An 11,103-nucleotide genomic window follows, 5' to 3' on the forward strand; every position below is an offset into this window, starting at 1 on the left:
CCCCATTTCTCTTCCGTTGTCTCCTCTGTAGACTTCTAGACTGTAAACTTCTTGAAGCAGCAATCTCTCTTCTCCTTCTTTTGTAAAGCACCATGTACATGGAAGGTGGTATATAAATGAATAAAGCATTTTCTATTATGGCCAATAGCCATTGGTAGATCTAACCTCCATTAATTTAATTGTTAAAAAGTTATCTAAGCTAGTGGGCGTGCCTAGCAACCATAAGGTAAAGGACCCCTGACCATTAGGTCCAGTCGTGGCCGAGTCTGACGTTGCGGCGCTCATCTTGCTTTATTGGCCGAGGGAGCCGGCGTACAGCTTCTGGGTCATGTGGCCAGCATGACTAAGCCATTTCTGGCAAAGCAGAGCAGCGCACGGAAACGCCGTTTACCTTCCCGCCAGAGCAGTACCTATTTATCTATTTGCACCTTGACGTGCTTTCGAACTGCTAGGTTGGCAGGAGCTGGGACCGAGCAACGGGAGCTCACCCCATCATGGGGATTCGAACCACCGACCTTCTGATCGGCAAGTCCTTGGCTCTGTGGTTTAACCCACAGCGCCACCCGTGTCCCTCTAGCAACCATAGCCAAGCCAAATGTATAAGTTCTTCCTCCTCTGATTACAACAAGTACTGCTGGTTATATATCTTGTTCTTCTTCAGAATAGCCTCCTGCCCCATCAGCTAATATAGGAAGTATAAAATATAATTTGTCTCTGCTGGCCAATGGCAAGGTCTTTGCTCTCCCCCACCTGCTCCCAGCTGTAGGGTGGTGACCCACTGATGGAGTTGTCTATCAAGACTCCAGTCCACCAGAAGGGGGACAAGAGGTAAAGGGTGCCAGAACTGAGAAGTAAAACATATGCAGAAATGGAAAATATATGGTCTAATGAGCTAGCCTGGAGACTACTGTTTGTGGCATTATAAGCAGAAAGCAAGGGATTAATGGCAAACCTTAGAAAATGCCACTGGTCAGTGGGAGAGAAGAAGATATTTCAATAAAAGAACCGAACGAGCTGTCAGTGTGATGTGAAGCCCCAGTAAATTGATGTCATAACATTCCAAGAATGAAAAGACCTTGTGGGGAGTGAGTGTCCCGTGGTATCAAAGCTAACACAGAGATCAAGGAAAGAAAAGTATGCAGAGGAGACCCGGCAAGAAAGAGATGGGTGCCATAGAAGACAAGACAAATGATGTACTCTGCCATATACCTGAAATGGTTCTTTCAGCTGTTGTGACCACCCATGGCGGTTAATTAATTAGACGACCTTCCTGATACAGTGATTAATGGCATAATGGGTGTAAATAGATCTATGCTAATTAATAATGTGGCTGTCACCAAAGTACTTGGGCACCGTAGGAACTGTGAATAAGGTCTGCTTCATATGTGACAGTTCTCCTTTGCAGATACACTATCTCCTATCCGGAGCGCATGTTGTTGCTTTTGGGTTCTTGCCTCCTAATTCAGATATATGATATATCTAGGGCTAGGTTTGCACCAGCAGTTTCCATACAACCTGCTTTTCATACATACATGAGGAGAACATGGTTTAATCACTGTATATTGAGCTGTCCTCAAAGACAGCATGAAAACCACAGTTAGTACAGAATGCAGCTGCCAGAATTTTAGATAGGATTAGTGGTTGGGAACCCATCACACGGATGTTGAAAGAGTTTCACTGGCTTCCTTTCTACTTCTGAGCTCATTTCAAGGTACTGCTGCAAGTATCTGAATGAACATCTGCTCCCAACCTGACCTGTTCATATTCTGAGGCTATCTGCTGATTATCTTCTCTGAGCAGAGGTGAGGCAGGGGCTGACCAGAGGGAGGACATTTTTAGCAGTTGCTCCTTGTTTATGGAACACTTTCCCCAAGGAAGTTCACGTGATGCCTTCAATGCTACCTTTTTTTTGCTGCCAGGCAAATTGCTTTGTATTTACCCAGGCCTTTCAAATATTTTTAGTTTAGCTGTTTTAGGCTGGAATCCAGTACAGTATACACTTGCATTGAACCTAATAGGACTTCTGTATGCACATCTAGCAGGGACGCGGGTGGCGCTGTGGGTTAAACCACAGAGCCTAGGACTTGCTGATCAGAAGGTCAGCGGTTCGAATCCCCACAATGGGGTGAGCTCCCGTTGCTCGGTCCCTGCTCCTGCCAACCTAGCAGTTCGAAAGCACGTCAAAGTGCAAGTAGATAAATAGGTATCGCTCTGGTAGGAAGGTAAACGGTGTTTCCGTGAGCTGCTCTGGTTCGCCAGAAGCAGCTTAGTCCTGCTGGCCACATGACCCTCAGCTCCCTCGGCCAGTAAAGCGAGATGAGCACCGCAACCCCAGAGTCGTCCGTGACTGGACCTAATGGTCCTGTGACCTTTCCCTGTCTGCACTCAGCTTCTTAGTTTTTGCGAACTTTATCAAAGAGGTGCAAGTTTGTTGTGCAGATTGAATTTTACGTAGTACCATTGCCCTGCCTCCTCTTAGTCACACACAAACACACACACTAACTATGGCATGTATGCATGTGGTTTACCATTTCCTCACCATTATATGACTAATTTTCCTCACAAAAAAATGAACTTTCATTCGAGAATGATCCTAGAAACTTGTTATCAGGCCACTTTGAAATTCTTTCCTCCTCCTTCAACATCATCATCATCAACAACAACATACTGCATATATTCTTTGAGGTGCTGTGTGGATATGGAAGTGCTATTGCAATAATTCAGCATTTGGCATAAAAAAAGAAAGAAAACCCGAAGCATGAAATACTGAGAGGAAGAAACATATGTGTTTGGGAAATGCATGAAGATTATTTTGGGCCAATGAGGGAGAGAAAAAATGAAATGAAATGTGACAAGGTTATTTGAGCAGCTTCAGCCTAGGAATCCAGCCTCAGAAACCTTGTCTGCGCATCCAATTTAACAGTAGTTTAACACCCTTTGGTGTCTGTGGTGTTCACACTAAATTGAAGGAAGGAGTGTGTCTTCTATTCCCTAAAGGAGTGTGCACCCAGAAATAGTACCTCGGGTTAAGAACTTTGCTTCAGGATGAGAACAGAAATCGCGCAGCAGCGGCACGGCGGCAGCAGGAGGTCCCATTAGCTAAAGTGGTGCTTCAGGTTAAGAACAGTTTCAGGTTAAGAATGGACCTCCAGAATGAATTAAGTTCTTATCCCGAGGTACCACTGTACCACAAGCCATCTGTGTGAATGTATCTCCTCTGCCTGAAGATCACCTGGGTAGCATGACACTATTCTGGCTTTGTGCTCTACAAGCCGAGGGAAGTTTGAACTAGCCCCATTCTCCAGAGATAAGAGACCTCTGTATTTTTAAATTAGAATAGTCTGTTTCCAGGGCAAAACTTAGATAAGAGTCTTCCTCTTATACCCCCCCCCCCAAAAAAAAAAAGAATGGGAGAAAATGAGTTGAATAGTTGGTGCAGCATGGCAGCAGTGCACAATTTAACTGAGGATGTTGGGAAATCTTGCCCACGGCTTGGAAATAATGAGCTCCTGACGTGTTTTCTAATCAAAGTATCGGCATGGAGTCACCATGTTTAGCAAACGTCCTATCACCAAGGAAGCAGTACATCAAAAGTTCACTGTGGATATTATTATTTTGTGCCTCACCTTTACATTATAGGTGTCTTTCTTAGCACCTCTTCTTATAATAGTTTAAAGTCTCCCCCCCCCAAAAAAAGAAACCAGTAGATGTGTGTGAACAGCGTCCGTTATCACATTTGTTCCAGCTTCAGTGAACCAAGAACCACGCCTCAGTCGTCCTCAGTTATCTTTGTACGCAGCACTGTTTTGAGCAGAGGTTTAATACACAAAAGATTGTTTCCCCCAAGATTTAGGTACCTCATAAATCAAGCTGACAAGTCACGTGGCCAGGTTTCCTCTTCTGTTTTGTCTACGGTATGCAGACAGATTATACAGTAGCGTCCTCAATGGCTTATTGTCTAATAATGTCAGAGGGCTGTGTTCTTCACATGCTATATTAGACGCTACCTAGGCAATTCTCTGACTAAATATTTCGTGTGTGCATGGGTGACAAATAGTAAAGACACATTTCTGCTGCTTATTTCTGCACCTTTGAGTTTGCTGCGAAAGCAGAGGAGGCTTAAAACCATCATTTTTTGGGGGGGGGGGGCTTTCCTTTGTAGGAGTATCAGGACACACAGTGATTCCCACACATTGACTTGCTCCATCTTAACATGTTGCGACGATGCTTTCTTAAACGATTCCTAGGACCCTTGTACCTATGGGACCGCCTCTCCCGGTATGCCCCACAGAGAGCCTCAAGGTCCACAAATAGCAACACCCTAGTGGTCCAGGCCCTAAGGAAGTTAGATTAGCTTCAACCAGAGCCAGGGCCTTTTCAACACTGGCTCCAGCCTGGCCTTTGGCTTGGAGCCGATTTGATTCCCTCCCCCTCTTTCTTTTTTCTTTTCCTTTCTTCTCCTGCGATGAGGCTACATTTTAATATTTTAATGTTTCAATATTTTAATGTTGTATTTTGATTTTGTTTTTAAGTTGTATTCATTCAACTTGTTTTTATTATTGCTTGTTAGCCGCCCTGAGCCCGGCCTTGGCTGGGGAGGGCGGGGTATAAATAAAAATTATTATTATTATTATTAGTGTGGAATTATCAAGATGCACAATTATATTTCCAAGAACATAGAATTATAGAATTATAGAATTATATTTCCAAGAACATAGAAAATCAGGTCATTTATTATTATTATTTTTTTAAAAATCATCATACACAGTCAATTTGGACAAACAGTTGCAAACCAGTGGTAGGAAGAAACAGGATAATGCTCTACCACATAACATTTGCATAGTTTCTGTGTGCGTAAAACTGCAGTGTATGGGAGCCTGACTCATACTGTTGACAGGATATGTAAAGTTTCGGAAACTAGCAAATGGTTCAGGCCTACATATATGTTATGCAAATTTCCATTGTGAGCTTTTATAACATTTCTTTTCATAGCGCTTCATAGCGGGGGTTTTTATAGCTGTATAGATCCAGCCCTAAGCTTCAGAGGTGTCTGGTCAATAACTGGATTTGTGGGTGTATGCAGGGCCCCTTGAGTTCTGTGGATTTGAATGAAATCTATAAACATGGTTTCTTCCCTTTTTTTCCCATATCAGCAATCTACGTCGATGGCGTCCAACTGAAAGGCTACTTTGTGTGGTCCCTTTTGGACAACTTTGAGTGGACTTGCGGATACAGATCTCGCTTTGGACTCTTCCATGTGGACTTCGAGAATCCGGCTCTCCCTCGAGCTCCTTACAAATCGGCCATTGAATACGCCAAAGTTATTGCCAACAATGGACTGATGAAATCACACGGTTGACGACTGTCTGTTAACACCAAACGTTGGCCGCTTACAAGAGAGGCACATGCCATGAAATTGTCAAAAATAAACCAAGCTGAATTTTGATTTTCAATAACTATTTCTCAAAAAGCAGAAGCAGAAATCAGAGCAATAACTATGCAGAAAGGGGAAGTGGAACCCATAACGTTTTAAAGTTTGAATTTAAAATAAATAAATACAAAATAAATACGAATAAAATAAATAAATACAGTACAATGTATTAATATTTTCTGTAATGTTTAAAATACTTTTGACTTAAGGAATTCAGAGAGTGATGTCATATATTTTGTTGTTGTTTAGTCGTTTAGTCATGTCCGACTCTTCGTGACCCCATGGACCAGAGCATGCCAGGCATTCCTGTCTTCCACTGCCTCCCGCAGCTTGGTCAAACTCATGCTGATAGATTTGAGAACACTGTCCAACCATCTTGTCCTCTGTCGTCCCCTTCTCCTTGTGCCCTCCATCTTTCCCAACATCAGGGTCTTTTCCAGGGAGTCTTCTCTTCTCATGAGGTGGCCAAAGTACTGGAGCCTCAGCTTCACGATCTGTCCTTCCAGTGAGCACTCAGGGCTGATTTCCTTAAGAATGGAGAGGTTTGATCTTCTTGCAGTCCATGGGACTCTCAAGAGTCTCCTCCAGCACCATAATTCAAAAGCATCAATTCTTCGCCGATCAGCCTTCTGCCATATATTATACAGCACCAAATGTTGGGTTGCTATCAAGTGGGAGTCGCAGCCAAAGAAGCTGCATTAGAAACACACACAAATGAGCTACTCTTTCCTCTCTCCTGTCACAATGAATGGGATAGTTTGATGCTTATTCATTTTCTTGGCCAACTGCTTGTCTGACATAGAGGAAGCACATTTGGTGGACTGTTCCATATCTGTCTACTTATACACAGCCAGATTCCTGAAGAGCACACTTTTTCAGAACTACAGAATTACTGTATGTATTTGTCAGTTTTAGGTTCTGGTACTAAGATAAGATAACTAATGCTTTCCCAATGCAACAACCTATTAAGTGGTCTGCATTTTCCTGAATGGAGAGAGCTTCCTGGCCTATTGCACTGGGCAGAAATTCAATAGGCAAAAGCAAGAAACTTGTCCATGTAAATTAAATGGGTGCTATATGAAGAGAACTCTTTAAAAAAACAAATCTTTGCTCAAGCTAGGGGTTGGGGGGGGAATTGGATTTAGTTTAAATTTAAAGGCAAACCTACTTAATTAATATTTTCTGAAACAGTACATGAACCGAATCAACCAGCCTTTGAAATTCGCACAGCTTTGAATTTTGCGGTGCAGTCCTCCAGCCTAATAATAATAATAATAATAATAATAATAATAATTTACTCATATGCCACCTTTTCCCCTGATGAGTCTAAAGGCAGCTTACAGATTAAAATTCAACCAAATATTGATAGAATTAAAACTGTATACGTATATAAAATCTGTTTTATAAATCAGTTTAAACAAATTATGTACACAAAAATGCATATATTAGTGAAAATAACTTAGAAAAATGTGTATATTAGGAGAAATTTGCACTAAAATACTGGTGAGTTTTTGTGAGGCTTTTAAAAAAAAGAAATTGCAAACTGCGATGGAATTGTGGAGAACTGAACTGAACTGGAAAAGTGAGAAACGGAGAAAACCCAAAATGGACAGATTAACTTGTTCCTAACCCCAAATGATCCAGTTTTAATGCCTGCCTCCCCCAAAAATGAATTCTGTGAGCTATATAATGCAATTTTGCAGAATTTCTTGAATTCACATAATCTGTTTTGCAGATTAAAAAACCCCCATACATTTTGCATCTTACTGTGATTTCATTGACCATGCCTAGGGGCAAGGAGGCATGTGGAACACTGAAACCTCAGCCCAACCTCTGGAAACCGTTCCCAGCTAGCAAAAATTCAGATTTCTGAGATTTCAGCAATCGGTTACAAGCATATTTTTTGCCAGACACAAGGGCTGGAAACATGCTGGAGTTAAAAAAAAAGCAAGCAAGCAAGCAGAGGTTCTTAGGAAGCTGACTTCTGCACTGCTTTCCCTGCGCTCCCGCAGGAAGACAGAATACATACCTCCCTGACAATGCCACATTAAATAGTTAAGAATCGGAAGGTGCGAGAAGCATATGTTTGCCTCTAAGGAATAAGGTAGAGAAAAGGAACAAACCGGGCCTCAGAGGTGTACCTCCCGAGGCCTCGCTAGTACAAATTGCTAGCAAATGAGTTCTGTTCAGAGCTAATGCTTTTGTTAAGTGCCTCATTGCGAGGGAGCAACAAGGAGAGCGTGAATATACTGCCTGGGAGCTATTTAAGTTGCTCTCAAGCAAATGTCATTTTGATCAGAACTTGGTTCACAGCAATTGCAGAAGAACTGCAGCGCCACGTCCTCATGTCAGTGGTTAGCCTGGAAGAAGAAGGCATTGGGTCTGTGAGCAGAGTGGTGAGATTGGTGCAGTAAAGGCCACAGACTTGCTTTTTAGGATAGGGTGGGTACGGTGCTGAGGGCTGGGCCAAAAGCTCAGAGCAGTGGCGTAGCGTGGGGGTGCAGGGGGGGGCCGGCCGCACCGAGCGCAACATCTGGGGGAGGGCACGCTCGCCACCTCCGGAGTCGCTGAAGAGCCTCGGACGCAGGCTGTGGCAGAGCCCCATGTCTCGCGGAACCGACGAGCTGTGTGCGCGTCTGGGCTGAAGGCGTCCGGCAGGCAGCGGCTCTCAGCACTCACCGTGGTCCCTGCGCGTCAGGGCCATGGAGGGCGCGCCAGACAGCCCCTCTTCACAGCCCCGCCACCGCCGCCGCCGCCGCCGCTGCAGCTGCTGGGCCATGTTGCATTTTCCTCGCCTCTCTGCCCTCCTCCTCCTCCAGGCAAGCGGCGTCGTTTGGGCGCCAGCGCCAGCGGCAACTTGCCTCAGATCACCTGACACAGACCTGCCGCCGCCGCCGTGGCTACCTTACCGTAAATACCCCAGCCCAGGCAGCAGCAAGAAGGAGCTGGCAGCGGCGGCCGGTTAGGGGTTAGGGGCGCAAATTACTTGCCTTGCCCCGGGTTAGGGGGTGCAAATTACTTGCCTTGCCCTGGGTGCTGACAACCCACGCTACGCCGCTGGCTCAGAGGAAAACCTTGTGCACTGAGAAAGGACCTTCCTTCACCCACCCTCCCAGCTGCTCACAGAGGCAAAGTCAAAGAAAACGTCCTGTGGCAACAAAAGATCTCTCGCACCATCCCACCTTCCCGTGCCAACAATGGGAGAACAAGAGTTTGAAAGACTCTGTATACAAAGGGAGCTTTCACAATAGGAAAAGTAATCTTAAAAAGTGTTAAATCTTTCCGAGATAAAAAAAGGGGGGGGGGAATACACACTGCTGATTGCTTAGATTTTTTTTTATTTTTAAAAAATGCTTTTAAAAAAATGTTCGCTGCTTACATTCTGCAGCTGTTCACAAAAGGCTAGAAGTCTAAAGTGTATAAGATTGCTTGGCTTTGTTCCTCTGTTTTGTGTAAACTCCACATCTCCTTTACCTGTGCAAATGGTACATCAAGGTGCTCTGCTGGGATTAAGATTTCCTTTCACTCCCTTTGACATGTTGTATTGGCGGAAGAATTAAGAGAGAACATGGCAGCTCCTATATATCAGCTCCTGGTTTCTACTAATAGAGTTTATGCGCACGCTCGTGTATAATTTCCATTATTTTCCAAAGAACAATACTCTCATTTTACAGAAGAGAGTATTGTTTAATGAGCAAAGATCTTATGTTCATCGATTACGTACTATCCCGACACGAAACACGCCAGTTGCAAACTTTCCATCAGAATCTTCCCGTATTCTGAAACACTTTGGAGTCACCAAGAAAGAGAACCCAGGATGGGGTTCTGGAGACAGGAGAATATTTAGAGCAATATTAGAGGAGAGCACAGTAAGCACATCAGCCACATGGTGGTCAGTTATTTTGTGGCAGAATGAATGAATGAATCTTTACAGTGGTGTCCCGCAAGACGAATGCCTCGCAAGACAGAAAACCCGCTAGACGAAAGGGTTTTCCGTTTTGGAGGTGCTTCGCAAAACGAATTTCCTATGGGCTTGCTTCGCAAGACGAAAATGTCTTGCGAGTTCCTGCGGGTTTTTTTTCCTTCCCCCCCTTTTCTAAGCCGCTAAGCCGCTTATCAGCTGATCCGCTAAGCCGCTTATCAGCTGATCCGCTAAGCCGCTTATCAGCTGATCCGCTAAGCCGCCAATAGCGCTAATCCGCTAAGCCGCTAATGGGCTTGCTTCGCAAGACGAAAAAACCGCATGACGAAGAGACTCGCAGAACGGATTCTTTTCGTCTTGCGAGGCACCACTGTATTTGCATCAGCCATCAGCCATAGCAATAAAACAACAATACGATCTACAAAGAATAGAAATAAAAAGTCAATTATATAAAATACATTTTGGGGTTTTGAATCAATAGTCAAATAGTGGATCTTACTCTGATCACCCCAGCTAAAAACCTTGCAACCTTTGCTGTCACCTGCTCATCTTGAACTGCCAAGAGAAAGGACACTGGGGCAGTGGCTGGGCGACCCAGAATGGACAATAAAAGAGGGGTGATAATCTCATTCTTCAAGTCTTTATAAGGAGTACAAGACGGAAGGGCATGTGCCACCGATTCAGTACTGCAGGGACATAAGCGTTTTTCGTGTGGAATCTGTTGGAATTGTCCCTCAAGCCGAGGGCAATACATTCAATCTTGCGAGAGTAAAAGCACACCTATATTTTAGAATTGCTAGGTTAGGCAGATAGGGTGCCAGAGAGTCGAAATGGGAAGATGGAAAATAGTAATACCATGGGCAAAATTTCCTTATTGTGGCCAAGTTGTTCTGACGCTCAATATCATTTAGGCTCTAACAAATTAGATTTTACTAAAACGAAAAGTGAGTAACTGTTGTGGTGATAAACCACAAGAGGGAAGTTTTTGATAGACAATTTTTGTCCAGGTGCTCTTGAGACAATCTTGAAGCAGTAAGGATATTAGACCGGGGGAATTTGAGTTTGTGGTGGAAACTGTGGACATGCCTTGAGTAGAAGGCCTTGTGTCATATGGACACATCAGGTTTGCAGAGACGCCATCCAGCAGCATTCATGCATGCCTTCATGCAGCATCGAAAAATGCGAATGCTATTCTAGGCTGCATCAGCAGAAGTGTAATGTCCAGATTACGGGAAGTAATAGCATCATTCTATTCTGTCCCCCGCGGGTGGCGCTGTGGGTTAAACCATAGAGCCTAGGACTTGCCGATCAGAAGGAGCTCCCATTGCTCGGTCCCTGCTCCTGCCAACCTAGCAATTCGAAAGCGCATCAAAGTGAAAGTAGCTAAATAGGTACTGCTCTGGCAGGAAGGTAAATGGCGTTTCTGTGCGCTGCTCTGGTTCGCCAGAAGCGGCTTAGTCATGCTGGCCACATGACCCAGAAGCTGTACGCTGGCTCCCTCAGCCAATAAAGCAAGATGAGCGCCACAACCCCAGAGTTGGTCATGACTGGATCTAATGGTCAGGGATACCTTTACCTTTACCTATTCTGTCCCCAGTTCTGGGCACCACAATTTAAGAAGGATAATGACCGCTCCCCACTTAAAACGGGGGGCGCCTTTTGCGTGGACGCGTGCAGCCCTGGATCTGGAGTGGCCCCATCAGCATAGGCTTTGCCTTCCCTCAGGTGGGATACCTGGAGGTCCCCGCCT

General features: G+C 44.5%; 1 protein-coding gene across 4 annotated transcripts in view; it reads left to right on the forward strand.

The window, feature by feature from the left end:
• Positions 1 to 5,590, forward strand: part of LOC309349923 (cytosolic beta-glucosidase-like) — a 102,191-nt gene extending 96,601 nt beyond the window's left edge. For all 4 annotated transcript variants that reach the window (XM_081876360.1, XM_081876363.1, XM_081876361.1 and 1 more), the window contains exon 6: positions 5,154 to 5,590. In XM_081876360.1, coding sequence (XP_081732486.1) covers positions 5,154 to 5,359 — 206 coding nt within the window. In that variant the 3' untranslated portion in view covers positions 5,360 to 5,590. The remainder of the gene's footprint in view (positions 1 to 5,153) is intronic.
• The last annotated feature ends 5,513 nt before the right edge of the window (positions 5,591 to 11,103 follow it).

This window comes from Podarcis erhardii (assembly GCF_964252035.2).
Source record: "Podarcis erhardii genome assembly, chromosome: 9".
Classification (NCBI taxonomy): domain Eukaryota; kingdom Metazoa; phylum Chordata; class Lepidosauria; order Squamata; family Lacertidae; genus Podarcis; species Podarcis erhardii.